Source organism: Stereum hirsutum (genome assembly GCF_000264905.1).
Source record: "Stereum hirsutum FP-91666 SS1 unplaced genomic scaffold STEHIscaffold_10, whole genome shotgun sequence".
Taxonomy (NCBI): Eukaryota; Fungi; Basidiomycota; class Agaricomycetes; order Russulales; family Stereaceae; genus Stereum; species Stereum hirsutum.
The window spans coordinates 411,178-428,923 of NW_006763140.1; the positions used below are offsets into that span (position 1 = coordinate 411,178).

The window sequence follows — 17,746 nt, forward strand, 5'->3', positions numbered from 1 at the left end:
CGTTGGAATCAGCGGGTGTTGTGGAGTCAGTGGCGAAGTCTGTTTTGGCGAACAGTTACAACTCAAAGGCAAAGATATTGTCTTGATAAAGCGACCGCTCAGATACCGAGGGAAGTTGGAATACTGCTCCAAGTGGATCGGATTCTAAAGATCACGGCCAAAGCAGAAGAGACCAGAATTACTGGATATATTAACTCTGCCCGTGCGTTCTAAGTCGTAAAGCAGAGATAGAGCGTAGTACGCGATAGAACAACGAACGTTAGAGACTGTGAACCAAGCTAGTTGGGGTCAAAGAAAGCAATTGTTGATCGCCTCGTCGTCGTCGTCGCCTATAATGCACAGTTGCCTGCAGGAGACCGTGCGTTGTCGAAGCGGCGGGCCACTCAGACCGTTTTGGCTTCCCACGCTCTCCTTGTATACATGTGGCCGCGTCCGACCTTCGTGCCACTTCTTTGTACATGTGAGAAGGAAGCAAACTCTAATCCTTCTATCGTTTGCTGAGGTCCTTTCGCATTTCACAACCTTTGAAGGAGCGTATTTATGTATTGCATCCCATTGAAAAGAGCGACAAAGGAGATGATGACGACAGGTACAGACTATCATGATGTGGCACACAATAACCCAAAGACAGCCAACTTCCCCTACGACCAGTACGAATTCGGAACGTAAAGCGGCATCGAATCCTCCCAAATCCCGTTCGTCAATACCACCTTATTCGCACCATCATAATCCATCGACATAATCTGTCCATACTGCTGGAACGTGTCATCGTAAATAGCCGCCTCATCCTGGAACCCAAACTCTCCCGTCGAATACAGGATCTTGGTTCCATCTCCATTCCATACAGCATGCGCGTCGTTCGCCAAAGAAGTGGTGAGGACCTTGTAATTCGTGCCGTCGCTGTTGATGGTGCAGACATCGTAATTGTCTTCGTACTCGTTCTCATTTGGAACGGAGGTACGACGGGTGAAAAGGATGAGGTCGCCGCCGGGTTGCCAGTGCGGGAGGTTGTCCCAGCCGGTGGTGAGCGTGGTGATGTTCCTCGTCTCGAGGTCCATAATGCGCAGACCGCGTGGGCCGTTCTGAACGTCCCAGGAGCGGTAGACGAGCTTGCTGCCGTCAGGAGAGTAGCTTGGGAAACCGTCATTGTAAGTACCGTCCGTGAGCTCCTCGTATACGGAACCGTTGGCAGTAACACTATTTCAAGTCAAAGCCAGGTCAGCCAGCGCCCAAAATAAAATAATCAGAAGAGGAGAGACAAAACGCACCGGTAAAGCCACGCCGTCCCAACCGAGCGTTCGAAGAACCAGTTACCCAACCCAAACGCAAGCCACTCCCCATCCGTCGTCCAATCCGGCTGGAAAGCCCCCGCCAAGCCCTGCAACGACACTGAATTCTCGATCTGACCCGTCTGATAGGTATCAAAAATGAGTGCCAGATCGTCTCCCGATGGCTGCATAGTGACGATCGAGGCGTTTCCAAGCTGCTTTTGCGTGATAGCGAGCTGGCCTTGGAGCGAAAGCGTGGGGAATACGTCGGAGAAACGGTACTCCCAGTTGTCGTCCCAGCTGTAGATGACCTTGTCTTGGGCGCGAATAGGCGACCACTCCGTCTTCTCGTATACGACCTGGGTACCGTCGGGCGACCAAGCGGGAGAGCGTGCAGTTATCTCGACGGCAGTGAGGTTGGTGGTGCCGTTTACGAAGGCGCTGGTGTAGTTCAAGCCCTGCGCATCCGTGCCGTTCGTTTTGTGGAGGAAACCGATGGTGTTCGCGTCGAGGTATTGGGGGAAGAGTTTGACGCCGACGTCAGAGGTGTGCTCGAGCCGGTCACCGCCAGTGGCAAAATCGACGGAAACAATCTGCGAGCTCGTGATGTCCACGTCCTCCGGACGACGAGCGCCCCAAGTATCCTCGGTGGTGATCTCGTAGTAAACGACGCGCGAACTATCAGGAGAGAATTTCGGCGAACCAAGACAGTATCCGGTCTTGTTCGCAACGAGGTGGTAGTCGGAGCCGTTGGGACGAATGGCGTAGATGGATAACTCCTGCGTATGCTCCCAACCAGACCCGTTCCCGTGTCCACGCCAGAGCGTGTCCTTGTCGGACGAGAAGACGATCCACTCGCCGTCGGGAGACCATGCTGGACGGAAATGGCCATCAGGGAGACTCGAGTTGCCGGCGATTTCGGTCGTGTTGGTGATGTTCCACGAGGAGCCGGTGGTGAGGTCGAGGAGCCAGATATTGCTTTTGTAATTGACGGCGGTGGATTGGAAAGCGACGATTGTGCCGTTAGGAGACACGGAGGCTGCTGTCTCGACGGCTGAGGTAGCGATGACTTGTTCGAGGCCGGTACCGTCTGGGTGAACACGCCAGAGGTCTGGGTTACCGTCACCGTTCCGTTCACTGAAGACCAAGGTAAGTAAGATATGGTGGTCCGGAAATGTCATAACAAGACGTACGAGGTGAAGATGATCCACTGGCCGTCTGGGGACCATTGCGCGTGGTAGTCGAAGGAAGAGCTATTGCCGAGGAGAAGAGTCTCGTTTGTGCCGTCAGCATTGGCGATGTAGAGCTCAGATATGGATGGTGCAATGCGGTTCATGAAGAAGACGCCTTCCTTTCCATCGGCGGGGGCGTCACGCGCGATAGGAGTCGACGGCTGGTCGCGCGCGGCATTGGCATACGGGCAGCTCGAGGAGGAACTCGTCTTCGGCTGAGAGGCATAAGGGCAGGAAGCAGCTGCTGCTAGACTGAAGAAGAGAGGAAATATAGAGAGCAGCATCGTGCTGGTTCACTATAAGGAAACCTGGTGGGCGTTCGGGTAGAAGAGAAAAATGAGATGCAAGCGGTTGGAAGCCCCACATTTGTATGACGCCTGGTTGGCTGCGAGACAGTCAATCGGAAACAGTTCACGCGACGCGACGCAGTCGCCTGCATGCTCGGATGAAATTCCGCGTCGGTCTTGCAAGGATTCTCTTGGCGCATGTGTATCCAAAAACGTGTGAGTAAAGCAGAACAAACTCACCGGGGTCACCATCGGAAGAATGACCGCCAGACCACCGTCCCTCGGTTGCAGTTGGTTGCCGGATAGGCTTTTTAAAGTCTCTTCTCTAATAAGGTTCCTTGTCGTGTCTGTTCCGTTTCAGTACCGATGCGAACGAGTCCTTCGAAGGTATGCCACATGCGTTCAGTCTTCCGGGTCATCGCAGGTCATTATACGGCATACATATCCTTGCCGAACATACCGACCACAGCGCAAAAGAAGTTCTACCAACCATTAACAGAGTCCGTATTGGGAGACGCTGAAAACTGGGGACGGTTGGCCATTTGCTAAAGCGAAGTGTGAGACGTTTCGACGCGTCACAGGACAAATTCGGGCGATGCGCAGCAGCAACACCACCAGGACTGATTAGATTAGACATCACCGATTTCGAGAACGGAAGGAAAGACGGAGGAATCAGAGGCCGAACTGACAATGAGCGAGAGATTTCAGAGAGCAAGCATGGTGACGAGCGTATTCGGGACCGCTCGGGCGATCCTTTGTAGTCGGAAAAACAAGTTTAGTTGACGCATAAAGAGAACAGCACGGAAAAAGTCCAGGGAGCGAGGCTGAGGAAGAAACAATCAGAAGTTTTGCAAGTTGAGAAGTATGTCAAAGCTGAGGCGTACACGCAGGGATATTTGAGCGAGTGCCAGTGTCTGTCTTCCTTCATAGCAGCCGGAGGCACAGGGTCTGAGGAAGAAGCGTATAAAGTCTTCGAAATTTTGGAAGACTGTCCAATATGCAAGGCACAACGCACTTAGCAATATCCGAGCGGTAGACGGTGCCTTTGATGAACGTGTGGATCGTTCAAAGCGAAGCTTTTGAGCTCCAGGGCAGTCGGAGAAGTATTTGTGACGAAGCCGAGTTGTTCCCGCAAAACATGGGATTCGGTCGAGTGATGCTACGGAGAGGCCAAAAATCCCGCCTGTATCGTTGGCACACATTTCGTGGATGGGGTCTGTAGACATGGCGGTGATGTGGTGACAGTCATCGAGCACAAGCGAAGCGTTACACCGTAGGGGTTCGAAGGGCTGCTGGAACCACTTGATAAATGTGTTTCGTGACCTTCGATATCCTAGTAAGTACCGCCAGATGAAAGTCAAAGGCATGTCGCATGTTCTAAGCTCTTAGACGAATATCAGTTACGTCGTGGTGAACGATGTGCACAGTACATACTACATAGGGATTCGTAGGCACAGAGGCCTTTGCCGACGAGTACATACCGCTGGACTGATTGAGTTAGAGAGCCCATCATGATGTTCGCAGGCAACTTTCTACCGAAATCAATGATCAAATGCTTAAAGACAAAGGTTAATTTACTGACCCGCACCTATGCTATGAGTGTACGGTGACTGAGGAGCGTGGCGAACAATCAACAAACTCCATTCGATCCATTTAATCCAAGCCTAGACTTAACGGAGTTCCAGTTGTGAGCATCGCAGAGGCGACTATCGACCTGGTGCTTTGAATGGACGTAGGTATACCTTGTCCGAGTCCCAGGCATCAGGAACCCCTAGAGAAAGAACAAGTTGTTGAAGAAGTTCAAACACGTACATACACGGTCTTGCCTGGAGCTCAGCGCTCAGGTTAGGGTCTGTGGGCCACACCGCAACGGTCAGGCGGTGCCACATATTTTGTCCCGCATTCCAGCATGGTCCGTGCATCATAATTATTGCACCATCCGACTAAGCCTTGATAAGGCCTCCTAAGTTTTGCCCAGAGCTCGCTGTAATGGCTAGTCCTGAGCACAGGAATTTTTTGCGCTTTTTCCCCTCATTTTTCTGCCGTCGACTTTTGCCTACGATCGCGCTGTCAAACGGCCGCCATCTGCTTCGACAGCGAGCGCAGGCCACTGTGATGCATCCACGCCGTATCTCTCCCGGTCCACGATGTCGCTCACAGGTTGCCTAGGCACGTCCATAAGGAGCACGCCATATCTACTTTGCTTGCGCACTCCCAAGTGACCCTTCGCGATCTCGAGGCTATCATATCTCGTTTGTTGGAGTGACGCTAGTGTTTTTGATGGGGCCCTAAGAACCTTACTCAAATAGTCCCCTTCTCTGATTTGCGCGCTGGTTGTCTTTTCCCTCACGACCTCCACAATCTAGTGCTTGAGCGCTTGTCCTTCTATCACGGTCTCTACGTCGTTTCACTCGGGCGGCGTTTTCTTTTAGACCTTGACCGGCCCAGGACGAAACGTCTCTAATTCAGTTACATTCATCATGAAGGAGGACGGTACCATGGCTTCTACAGATGCAAAGGAGTTGACAGGAGATGTCGAGAATCAAAAGCTGGCGTCATCAGGCCCGGGAAGCTTCATCAGTACTTCTTCGAATGATGCCAGTGTGGGCATGCAGATAGCACTGGAGAGCGAACACCAAATCAAGTATAGGACTTGCTCATGGCAGAAGGTGTGTTCCCTACCTCACACTCGATATTGTCCGCTGTACTCGCTTCAAAGCGGTCCACCAACAACTTTGCTTGGCCTGATAGACGGCGGCCTTGCTGTTTTCGGAGTACATTTGCCTCGCTATCATGTCTTTTCCATGGTACGCCTAGTCTGTTCTTCACCACTGTTCAAAATATATCTCAATTGCATTGGCACACATCAATCAGGTCGTTCTCAATCCTTGGAATGGTCCCAGGAGTAATCGTCACTCTGGCCGTCGCGGCATCCGTCCAATATACGTCACTGATTCTCTGGCGCTTTTGCCTCAAACATCCCGAAATCCGGGACGTCTGCGATATCGGTCAGATGCTATTTGGCGGATCAAAAGTTGCGTATAACGCCACCGCGGTGTTCTTCATCTTGAACAACACTTTCATCCAAGGTACGTTCCCGCCTCTGTATTCTCGTCTGTCTGTCTTCTTCCCTGGGATCATTTCGTCACTTCGTAGCGTTGCTCTGCTTTCGTCTGTTCCAGTACTGACCTTGTAATTATCTAGCACTACACTGTCTCGTCGGTGCCGAACTGCTCAATACCCTCGCTGGAGATTCAACCTGCAGCATCGTCTTCTCCGTCGTCACAGCCATAATCTGCTTCTTCATCACCCTCCCACGTACACTCTCCGGCCTCTCGGGTCTTGGGACATTCAGCGCCGTGACCATGGGAATTGCCGTCTTGTTGGCTATCGTGTTCAGTGGCGTGCAAGATCATCCATTTGGCTATGTGGAAGGTAGTGCGCCGATTGTGACAGCGATACCGATAAAGGGGACGACCTTCGTTAGCGGTGAGTGGATATATCATCTTCACTTTCGAATCAAAGGGCGTGAGGAGGGCTCAAGAACCGGGGAATACGGGTAACTGATGTGGCGATGGCCCATAAATTACAGGCATGTCTGCGTTCTTGAACATCACGTACACTTTCGTCGGTCAAATCACGCTTCCTTCGGTGCGCTCCCTTTGATTCTCCTTTCACTTTCACGTAACACCCTCTTACCACCTATTTGCTCCTATGAGTAGTTCATCGCGGAGATGAAGAACCCGAAAGACTTTCCCAAAGGTGTGTGCAGTATACAACCTCTTTCACTTCCAATCGCGGCTGAGAGACGGAGACTGATGCATCCGTGTTGGCCGCTATAGCACTTTGGGCCGTTACCATTGCTGAGATGATCGTCTTCACACTCTGTGGAGCTATCATGTATCACTTCGTCGGTACGTCTCTCCACCAGTCCTCCAGGTATAAATACTCACCCGACTCTACAGGCAACCAGTATATGATCGCACCTGCCTTTGGATCCCTCACGCCGACGTACAAGAAGATCGCGTTCTCGTTCGCGATTCCGACCATCGTATTCCTTGGATCGCTTTATTCTGTACGTTTATAAATTTTATTTATCCAATCGCGCCACACCACAGCCACGACCATTCAACTTCCCACCACTCTCAATTCATCCATACTCCTTGTTCCTTCCCCCCGCTATCGTTTCTTCTCTTCAATTTCCACCACGTTCCTTCTTGTTGACTGACTGTCGCTCATGACTCGTCTCACCCATCACTAACCTCTGCTCATCTACACGCACAGTCCGTGTCCACTCGCTTCGTCTTCTTCCGCATCTTCAACCGCGACTCGCGTCACCGACACTCCAACACAGTCCTCGGCTGGGCGACCTGGGCGGCGATCATTGCCGTGACATGGGTCGTGGCGTTCATCATCGCGGAAGTCATTCCGTTCTTCTCAGACATGCTGAGTTTGATGAGTTCGTTGTTTGGTGCGTAACTACTTCTCGTCCACTCCTCCCCAGACTCCGATGGCTGACGTTGTCCGGTTTGTTTGGTCAGATTGCTGGTTCGGCTTCATCTTCTGGGGCATGGCCTACCTCACGCTCTACCCGGGCGCCAAAAAGTGGGCGGGCGTAGGTCGCTCGTTAGAGACCGCGTTCAATTACTTCCTCATCGTGTTCGGGGCGTATGTCCTCGTCGCGGGAACCTATGTGCGTATTCCCCTACCTGGTCCTCTGTGCCACCATGCCCCACATTTCTATCCACGTCGTTCCCTCATCACTGATTTCTTGGCAATATAGACGTCAATACAAAGTATCATCGACAGCTATAATGCGGGAACGGTGGGGCCACCGTTTAGCTGTGCCAGTCGGGGGATCTAACGCTCGTCGTTCGAGAAGGAGGAGGTTAACTTATATCGGCCGTGGTTAGTTGTCCATAAACTTCCGTCGAGGGGACACTGCGGGCTGGATGGGGGGACGTACGGAGGCGTGTACGATTTTGTTGGTTGTTGCGATGACTTACGACTCGATGACGGGGATCGTGTGCTTAGACTTTATTCAGGCTCTGCTTTATTTGCTGAACACACCCTTCCTGCGAGCAAAACTGCCCGACCGTGCAACCCAAAGCGCTGTTGTGCTTGGACCCTATTCGCGCGGGACGTATGAGAGGAGTATAAATACTGGGATCTTATTATGAAATGACACCGTCGAATGGTACAAAAGTATGAAGAGAATCCAAAGATGTCAAGATTGTAAACGACACAATTCCACTTCAATTATAGGACGGTAACGATGCACGGGGAAAGGGGGTCATAGTGGGCAAACGGCAGACGAAGGAGCATAGGTCGAAGGGTATGCATGCAGGTAATAGCTGATCCGGACAGAGAAGAACCAAAAACGTATGGAGAACGGTAGTCTAATGCGATCTAGTGCGCTGCAACTCCAAAACTTCGACGTGATTATTCTTATCATGGGGGAGCAAGACATCCATGAAATGATCGAAAGTGAAGAAAAATTCGGGTTCGGGTACCTTCTCCTGGTTGTCATCGTCATCGCTCGACATACCAGGAAGAAGTTCCGCGTCGGGCGGGTCAACATCGTCCTCATCCTCCTCATCATCGTCTTCGGATTCACCGTGCACTTTTTTGTTTTCATGATAAAGAGTGTCCGACATGCCGTCAAAGACCTTCCTAATCCACCTGTTCGCGAGCGGTGCCATGGCCTTCGTAATCTTGCTGCGATGCGCCTTCATGCGCTTCGTCACAAAGTCGAACTTCCGGGATTTGAGTTGGGCCCATTGGACGGTGTCGGTCCACTCCTGGATAGGCGTATAGAGTTTCTTGAATCCTACGAGTTTCCCCTGGAATTGTAGCACAAAGGTGCACCAGATCAGAATCCACGCGAAAGACTCAAGGTCATGACGGTATTCGTGTTTGATCGGGATACCCTCATTAGCAAGAAGCTCGAGCGCCATAAAAGCTGCCGTCCCAGTGCGGTGCTTTGACGAAGGGCCAGGCAGGGCATATGGTTCAAGGGGTATGGCTAGATCCCAGTCGTTTAAAACACCAATGACTTCACCGTTCTCGCGTCTGAACATGATATTGCCCACGCTGAGGTCGCGATGCAGAATGTGGGCCTCTGTGTAGACAACGTAGTGTGCTAGAATATGCGCCAACGTCAGACAAGGGTTCGGAACAAGAAAGCACAGGAAACACACCCTGCACCACGTCCAGGAATACCTTCGCAAACTCTTGGCAGTTTCGCACTTCTTGCAACGGAATATAGCGCACGCAGATCAGGGTGCGGAAGACGCGGTTCTCGTGAGCATCGCCGATGAACGCGTTATAGAGCTGGGCGTCCTCGAGTTCGTCAGCGGTGAGATTGCCATTTTGGGTCCTTACGTCGGCCTTCCATCTCTCTATCTCACGCCTCGCAATATCGGTGAGGTTCTTTCTAGGAGATTTCACATCCTTCATCGTCTGGGTAAGCGAGCCCCGGACGTCTGGTATGTGTTTCTTCCAACGCGGGGTGATTAGACTCCGGATATGCGCGATGATAACGTCCTCGCCCAAACGATCCTCCGGCGGCCAACTTCTCTTAGCAACGAGCTCTTGAGGAAGACCCTTGTACTTCGGGTCTGAGGGAGGTTCCACAGGAAGCACCGATGTACCACGGCCGATGACTCCGGGCTGCAAGTGGAGAGGATCAGCTTGGATGGTAAACGTGATGATTGCCGGAGGAGTCGTTTCAGGACTTGACGTGAGTGAAGATGTCGTGTCGGCGGGAGAAGATGTGATATCAGCGGGAGAAGACGTTGTGTCAGCGGGAGGAGACGTTATGTCAGTGGAAGAGACGGGCTGTGACGATTCGGAAGTAGACGTGAGGGGAAGGGGCTTGTCCTCCGCGTCGATGTGGATAGGGAGTCGGAGAACGAGGTCTGTCCACGCTAAATCAGTGAATGCGCAGGAGTCCGAGGCCTCGTATATTCCTTGTAACTTGTCGAACCGCTCCTGTTGCAGACGTTCGGCAGAGTCCGTCTTCAACTTCGTCTTGTAATCGTATTCCACAAAGGGATCTGTCGGGGGGGTGTTGGCAGGTTGGATGGCGGGGTCGAATCCAAACTGTTCGAGGGAGGCGCTCGCAATGGCGACGGCGGTGAGGAGGAATAGTGTTGGGTCATGCCTGAAGTCGATGGTATTGGAACAGATGGCGCCCATACGGTCGATGAACCACAGAGACATCTCGAATTTATCGACGAAGACCCCAGTCGACCAGAGGCGTCGACCGGTTCGAAGCGTTTCATGGGCGTATTCTACGGCCTGGACCTCGTCGCCCGTGAGCTGGACCTTCTGCTTCATGCGATACGCCGGGGGTTGCGTTCGTTCGGGAGGGGAGCTTTTACTCGCTGCTTTGACCCTTGACCGCTTGCGTACGGGCTCTCTGTCATCGTCTGGAGCAGGGCGTTTGCTGGAGGAGCGAGTGCTCGGATAGCGTCCAGAGGCAGATGACCCTCCTATCGTCTCGGTATCTGCGGGAGATGAGGGTGCACCTTTGATCGCGACGGCGTTGCCCTTGTTGGGCTTCTTCTCGTCATACTTGAACTCGAGCCAGGCTAGGACGTGACACCAGAACAGCTTTAGGAAGCGAAAGTGATTTTTGTCTATGCTGTTAGGGACGTTCCGCTTGTCCTGAAAGATATGGTGTCCCGCCACTGAGGTAATAGACCCATCAGGCTTGCGCTCGATATCACCGTCGCCGGTGACTATATCGTTCCCGGCTCGAGCATCGAAGAAAACACCGCATGGAAAATCGACCTCGTCGCTCTTCTTCAGATCCTTCATTGCGCTATCATAACTCAGAACAGCCTCCATGAGCATATTCATGTAGGGGAAGTAGTGCTGCGTCTCTGTCTTGCACCTATCGTACTCGGCCAACAGTCGCGCATCGAGCTCAAATGGTTTGTCTTTCTTCCATTCGGAGAGATGAAGGCGATCGATGTCGAAACCCCAAGTCTCGCGAACGAAGTCGGCAAATGGAATGCACGATATCAGAGATCCTTCCATATCTTTGGCGATCTGAGGACGAACGACTTCTGGTTGCGCCTTCTTATGAGAGTTTCCTGAAAAGTGTCCACTGAAACTGCTGACTTTTACGCTCAGAGGAGTGCTGTACGTCGGTGTCTTATTCTCTTCAATATAGGTCATGGTGTCAGCTTCATAGAAAATCGAGTAGAAAAATTGACGCACCTTTCTTTCCAGAACTTGGAGTGCTAGGCCCAGTGGTCAGATCTGATTTGGGCAGAGATTGCTTGGGATCGGCAGTCTGTTCAGGAGGGGTGACCGGTCGCAAGTCAGACATGATGGAGGCTCGACGAAGAGAGATGGAGGGGGAGAGCAATGTGGAGGGGAGAATGCGGACGAAGAATTACTGACCCTGAGCCTGCGGTTCTTTATACGCGCGAATTTGTAAGCGTGTCAGAGCTATGCAATCGCGATTGCAATCGTCACGTTGCGGGAACGACAATGATTCGGTATATGCACGACGACGTCCTAAATCAGGACGTGTCAGGGAAGTTCAACTCGGAGTTTGGATTTGACACGTGGACGTGCGGTTACTTTCGGTGTCCGGGTGGCACCCGCGCTGTCAGTCTCCGGGTCGCCACATTCAAAATGCAGCGCAAAGATCCTGTGCTCCTAGCCTGAGGCGTCAATTATCGCAACTCTCAACCCCTTGAATTTCTATTGAATATATCTGTATTTTTCTGTCCGTGATGTGAATATTATATTCTCTTTCTTTTTATTCACGTCTATCAATGATCTGCAGGGGCGCCTGGGTCCAAAGAGGCTATCGATCATCGAGTCACGGTCTAGGCGGCCAGAAGCTCTTCGAGACAATACAATGCACAAGTATTCTTTCCGCGCGAGTCATAGTTACATTGCTCGCAACAAAGGAGGAGCCGATCGAATGTGCCATCCCTTTGCCACCTCTGTGATCATTGGGCCACGACGCGAACGAGAGACAAAATTACCAAGTTACGATCACAGACAGGCAACAGCATGTAAGTAACCACCGACTTGTTGCCATCTACGAACGTGCTGATACTTTGTATCTCGGACGAACAAGGACGTAATAGCTCTGATGATCGTATTGAAAGCCCAATACAACGTACTAGTACATGTACAGACAAGGCGAGACTAAGGGAAAAATGGTTCAGGGAGCTCAACGCAATGTAACGAAGCTCATGTGGACGTGGAATCCTCGTCACTCCACACAGCCCTGTCAGGGAACTCCACCTCGGGCTCCAATACCTTCATGAAGGTCGCGAACTCGAAAAAATCGCCTTCGATGGGGCCGTGCGTCTCTCGCATACCTCTGTGAAAGGTGTTGATCATCATGCTCCTGAGGACTGGGACGATCCAGCATTTCTTCAGAGATTTCATAGAGGTGGTGATGTGTTCGAGATTCAAGTTTTTGCCGATTTTGGTGCACAAGAACATAGACTTTGTATCCCGGATAGCCTCCCAGTAGTTCCCTGCAGTCCAAGTCTGAATCCTCTCTGGTAGTTCGTCCAACCTCACCGTGACCTCATCGCCGTCGAAACCCAACACAAAAGCGCACCACAGCAGGGTCCAGGCAAACGACTCGAGATCGTAGCAGTACTGATACTGAACAGACCCATCGGGGTTGTCGAGGAGGTCCATGGCCATATACGCGGCAGTACCGATACGCTGTTCGGAAGTCCTCGAGGAAGGTCTGGCCTCCGGAGCTGCTAGGTCCCAATCGTTGAGTACTCCGATGACACGGCCACTACAACGGAAGAACATGATGTTGCTGACGCTCAAGTCGCGATGAAGAATCCCTGTCTTCCTATAGATAACGTAGTGTACTACGAAGGCATCCAGCTTATGAGGATCAGAAACGAAGGGCCAACGCGAACGGACTCACATTTAACAACGTCCTTGAAGACGGTCTTGAACTCCTCTGCGTCCTTGACCTGATTCAGAGGCGAGTATCGCGAACACACCAAGACACGAAGGATACGATCCAGCGTCCGATCCACCCTCAAAGCCTCTCGAAACTTCGCCTCTCCTTCCGAACATGTCCCATCCCGTCGAACCTCCTTACAAGAGCCATGATCTTCTTCCTAGGTAAATCAAGCTCGTCACCCCTTAGACTCACAGAGCACTTGAGATTGGTAACCTGTTTCCTCCAGTACAGGGGTATTTTTCTCCGGATGAGACGTAGCGTGATATCCTCCGGGAGTCTGTCTGTGGGTTGCCAACTCATTTTTGCGACCAGGCGTTCGTCAATCGAGTAGCGGCGAGGGCCAGGTTGAATTGGGTCGTTGGAGTGAGGGTAGGCGAGCGGAACGACGACAGTGCCGCGGTCGAGGAGGCCTAGCCCACCCTTTCGTACATGAAGGGGAGGGCCAGTGACCAAGAAACAAGAGGGAGGAAGAGAAGCGGTGAGTGAGGAGCTGTATGGGGGAGGTTCGTCATGTCGTGCTGCACGAGCGTGTGGTATTGGTTCTGGTTCTGGAGCGACTCGCTTTAGACATGGCGAGTCATCGCTCATAACGTCTGAATTGGCAGGGCGCATCATCGTAGACTAGATACTTGTAACGATTCGAGCTTTGGATGAGTGTCTAGAGTTGTTCTGGTCCGTTGTGCAGGCGGTAGTCCAATTTGTAGTCAGAGTTCGACTTGAGCATGAAAATGTAACGCCGATGAAGATAGCGTCTGCGCCAGACGAGAGTAGAACCGTTGAGATCGGAATTCGAGAACTTGTTTGATTCTGCCAGAAGATTGAGCGAGGGATACGCAATCAAAATAAACAAAGAACACGCGCGAAGGTGAGAACAAAAAGCGTGTCACGATCGGCTGGCGGCCCGGATGTTCATTGTTGAACCAAATTCAAATTGGCTCATCTACACGCACAGTCCGTGTCCACTCGCTTCGTCTTCTTCCCCATCTTCAACCGCGACTCGCGTCACCGACACTCCAACACAGTCCTCGGCTGGGCGACCTGGGCAGCGATCACCGTAACGTGGGTCGCGGCGTTCATCATCGCGGAAGTCATTCCGTTCTTCTCAGACATGCTGAGTTTGATGAGTTCGTTGTTTGGTGCGGAGGACATACGTAGTCTTGCAGGATGAGGAAGTAATTGAACGCGGTCTCTAACGAGCGACCTACGCCCGCCCACCTTTTGGCGCCCGGGTAGGGCGTGAGGTACTGCACTTTTTCGCGCACAAGTTCACGCCACCGCCCCTCGGCCGTTGCCGAGATGACATAATCCGTTTGTGTCCCGGTTCGCAAGCAGACCGGGACAAGGGACAATGTTCGTGAACATCGCCACTCTTTCAGGAGTACGGCCTTTCATAACTGCTCAACAGCCATTCATCCTCTAAATTTGTGTGGAAGAGCCTTCCCAGCAGTAAAATCCAGCCCAAAGTGTGCAGTGCGGGTCTTCCTGAGGACAATTTAGGAGCCTAGAATATATCCGCATTTTCGTTAAGTTTTCGTCAAATATTGGTTTGTCCCATTTACAAGTTCAGTGCACATCAATGGGGTGGGACTGTCCAGCGGCACAAGTTCGTTCACGGCTCCCATGGGACACGGGACACGAACTTGTGCGCGAAAAACTACAGTAGGTCATGCCCCAGAAGATGAAGCCGAACCAGCAATCTGACCAAACAAACCGGACAACGTCAGCCATCGGGGTCTGGGGAGGAGTGGACGAGGAGTAATTAGTCGCAGGAACCTATGTGCGTATCTCCCGGTTTGGTCCTCAGTGCCTCCGTTCTCCACATACCCATCCACGTCGTTTCCTGATCATCGTCGGTTTCTTGGCACTATAGACGTCAATACAAAGTATCATCGACAGCTATAATGCGGGAACGGTGGGGCCACCGTTTAGCTGTGCCAGTCGGGGGATCTAACGCTCGTCGTTCGAGAAGGAGGAGTTTAACTTATATCGGCCCTGGTTAATTGTCCATAAACTTCTGTCGAGAGGACACTGACGTACGGAGGCGTGTATGATTTTGTTGGTTGTTGCGACGACTTACGACTCGATGACGGGGATCACATACTTAGACTCTATTCAGGCTCTGCTTTATTTGCTGAACACACCCTTCCTGCGAGCAAAACTGCCCGACCGTGCAACCCAAAGCGCTGTTGTGCTTGAACCCTATTCGCGCGGGACGTATGAGAGTATAAATACTGGGATCTTATTATGAAATGACACCGTCGAATGGTACAAACGTATGAAGAGAATCCAAAGATATCAAGACTGTAAACGACACGATTCCACTTCGATTATAGAATGGTAACGATGCACGGGGAAAGAGGGTCATAGTGGGCAAACGGCAGACGCAGGAGCAGTGGTCGAAGGGTATGCATGCAGGTAATAGCTGATCCGGACAGAGAAGAAGCGAAAACGTATGGAGAACGGTAGTCTAATGCGATCTAGTGCGCTGCAACTTCAAAACTTCGACGTGATTATTCTTATCATGGGGGCGCAAGACATCCATGAAATGATCGAAAGTGAAGAAAAAATTGGGTCCCGGTACGTCGTCATCATCATCGCTCGACATTGGGTTGCCAGGAAGGGTTTCCGCGTCGGACGCATCAAAATCCTCCTCTTCGGATTCATCGCGGACTTCGGTTTCATATGCAAGAGTCTTCCCCATGCCGCGGAAAACCTTCTTAGTCCACCTTTTCGTGAGCGGTGCCATGGCCTTCGTAATCTTGCGGCGATGCGCCTTTACGCCCTTCATCACAAACTCGAGCTTCCGGGATTTGAGTTTGGCCCATTCGACGGTGTCGGTCCACTCCTGGATAGGCGGATAGAGTTCCTTGAATGGTACGACTTTCCCCTCAAAGTTCAGCATAAAGGTGCACCAGATCAGAATCCACCCGAAAGACTCAAGGTCATGACGGTATTCGTGTTTGATCGGGGCACCCTCATTACCAAGAAGCTCGAGCGCCATAAAAGCTGCCGTCCCAGTGCGGTGCTTTGACGAAGGGTCAGGCAGGGCATATGGTTCAAGGGGTATGGCTAGATCCCAGTCGATCAAAACACCAATGACTTCACCGTTCTCGCGTCTGAACATGATATTGCCCACGCTGAGGTCGCGATGCAGAATGTGGGCCTCTGTGTAGACAACGTAGTGTGCTAGAATATGCGCCAACATCAGACAAGGGTTCGGAACAAGAAAGCACAGGAAACACACCCTGCACCACGTCCAAGAATACCTTCGTAAACTCTTGGCAGTTTCGCACTTGTCGCAACGGAATATTGCGCACACAGATCAAAGTGCGAAAAACGCGAATATCGAGAGCTTCGCCGACGAACGCACGATAGAACTGGGCGTCCCTGAACTCGTTCGCGGTGGCTTTGGGGCCATTCTGGGCCCTTGGATCGGCCTTCCATCTCTCGATTTCGCGCCTCGCAATATCCGTCAGATTCTTTCGAGGGAATTTCAGATCCTCCATCGTCTGAGTCACCGAGCCCCTGACGTCTGATACGTGTTTCTCCGAGTGCGGGATGATTAGACTCCGGATATGCGCGATGATAACGTCCTCGCCCAAGCGATCGTTCGACTGCCAACTTCTCTTCACCACCAGCTCTCCAGGAAGATCCTTCGACTTCGGGTCGGAAGGAGGTTTCACAGGGAGCACTGAAGTACAGCGACCGATGGTTCCGGGCTGTAAGTACAGAGAACCAGCTTGGCAAGGAAATGTGACGATCGCTGGAGGACTGGTGTCAGGACTCGACAGAGGAGAGGTCATGTCAGTAGAAGCGACAGGCTGAACTTGAAGGGATTCGGCAGAGGAAGCGAGGGGAAGGGGCGAGTCCTCCGCGTCGAAGCGGATAGTAAGTCGGAGACCGAAGTCTGTCCATGATAAATCGGTAGCGGTGTAGGAGCCCATGGCGTCGTAGGAAAAGTCTGATTGGGGCAAAGATTGCCTGGGATCAGCAGTCTGGTTGCGAGGAGTGGTTGCGAGCGAGCGAAGAGAGACAGCGCGGCGATGGAGGGAAGAGTCAAGCGATGATACTGTGATGTCCAAAAGTAATGCAGCACCTGTCTGTTTTGCATTCTCTCGTGAATAGCTCGGGTTTCTTACTTCCTTTTCCTGCTATGATGCTTTACTGTAATAGTGTCCTGTCTATGTTACAAACTTGCAAAAGAAGTAGTTTTGTATTGGCTCGAAATGCAGAAAGAAGGCACTCTTTCGGAGGGAGTGCCACTGTGGCCCAAACCAAGATCCCCATGGATGCAAAAGAAATTATGTTCACCAGCAAACCACAAGAGGAAAAAATTAGATAAAATATGTGATACATTCAGTACTTTGTATACCACCCCCTCGCCTTAATCAAAGCCTGAACCCGTCGTGGTGCACTCTCATACAAATTCTCCAAATAATCCTTCCCCAACTTCCCCCATTCCTCCTGAAGTGCAGCCCATAACTGCTCCAAATTTGCCGGTTGCGGAACACGAGCACGTACACGATCATTAAGCTGGTCCCAGGGATGCTCGATGATATTCATGTCCGGTGATTTTGATGGCCAAGGCAGTAACTCGATCCCCTTCTCAGAGAACCATGCTCTTGCCCGCTTGGAGACGTGCTTGCGATCATTGTCTTGTTGGAAAATGATGTCGGAGGGAGAAAGGAAGTGGTCTTCGAGAGTGGGGAGAAGTCCTTCTTCAAGTACAGCCACGTACTTTTCCGCATTCATTTTTCCTTCAATCCGTACCAGCCTCCCAAACCCAAATCTCGTCATGCATCCCCACACCATAACATGTCCACCCCCGTGCTTCTCCTGCATAGCAACATGCCGTGGGTTAAACTCCTGCCCAGGCTCCCTCCAGCACCAACGATTCCCATCCGGACCATAGAGATTGAATTTGGACTCATCTGAGTAGACGATGCGCTTGAATTGTTCCACTGTCCAGTCCTTCCTCTCCTCAGCCCA

General features: G+C 51.8%; 5 protein-coding genes across 5 annotated transcripts; 1 reads left to right on the forward strand and 4 right to left on the reverse strand.

The window, feature by feature from the left end:
- Positions 1-641: 641 nt before the first annotated feature.
- STEHIDRAFT_112318 (tricorn protease N-terminal domain-containing protein) lies at positions 642-2,784 on the reverse strand (the record flags this gene model as incomplete). The annotated part of the gene is made up of 3 exons (XM_007305873.1): positions 642-1,197; positions 1,269-2,405; positions 2,462-2,784. 3 exons carry the CDS (start codon positions 2,782-2,784, stop codon positions 642-644), a joined length of 2,016 nt encoding a protein of 671 aa, XP_007305935.1.
- Positions 2,785-5,285: 2,501 nt separating this feature from the next.
- On the forward strand, positions 5,286-7,651 carry STEHIDRAFT_60504 (uncharacterized protein; the record flags this gene model as incomplete). The annotated part of the gene is made up of 11 exons (XM_007305698.1): positions 5,286-5,456; positions 5,539-5,594; positions 5,662-5,876; positions 5,992-6,276; positions 6,380-6,438; positions 6,510-6,549; positions 6,630-6,701; positions 6,753-6,862; positions 7,072-7,258; positions 7,329-7,480; positions 7,571-7,651. The coding sequence occupies 11 exons, from the start codon at positions 5,286-5,288 to the stop codon at positions 7,649-7,651; spliced, it is 1,428 nt and encodes a 475-aa protein (XP_007305760.1).
- A 299-nt stretch (positions 7,652-7,950) lies between these two features.
- Positions 7,951-11,128, reverse strand: STEHIDRAFT_169660 (uncharacterized protein; the record flags this gene model as incomplete). The annotated part of the gene is made up of 3 exons (XM_007305874.1): positions 7,951-8,929; positions 8,988-10,958; positions 11,017-11,128. The coding sequence occupies 3 exons, from the start codon at positions 11,126-11,128 to the stop codon at positions 8,187-8,189; spliced, it is 2,826 nt and encodes a 941-aa protein (XP_007305936.1). The 3' UTR covers positions 7,951-8,186.
- Positions 11,129-12,009: 881 nt separating this feature from the next.
- On the reverse strand, positions 12,010-13,369 carry STEHIDRAFT_158472 (uncharacterized protein; the record flags this gene model as incomplete). Its single annotated transcript, XM_007305875.1, has 3 exons — positions 12,010-12,656; positions 12,716-12,890; positions 12,950-13,369. 3 exons carry the CDS (start codon positions 13,367-13,369, stop codon positions 12,010-12,012), a joined length of 1,242 nt encoding a protein of 413 aa, XP_007305937.1.
- A 1,855-nt stretch (positions 13,370-15,224) lies between these two features.
- STEHIDRAFT_158473 (uncharacterized protein) lies at positions 15,225-16,701 on the reverse strand (the record flags this gene model as incomplete). The annotated part of the gene is made up of 2 exons (XM_007305876.1): positions 15,225-15,943; positions 16,002-16,701. The coding sequence occupies 2 exons, from the start codon at positions 16,699-16,701 to the stop codon at positions 15,225-15,227; spliced, it is 1,419 nt and encodes a 472-aa protein (XP_007305938.1).
- Between the last annotated feature and the right edge of the window lie 1,045 nt (positions 16,702-17,746).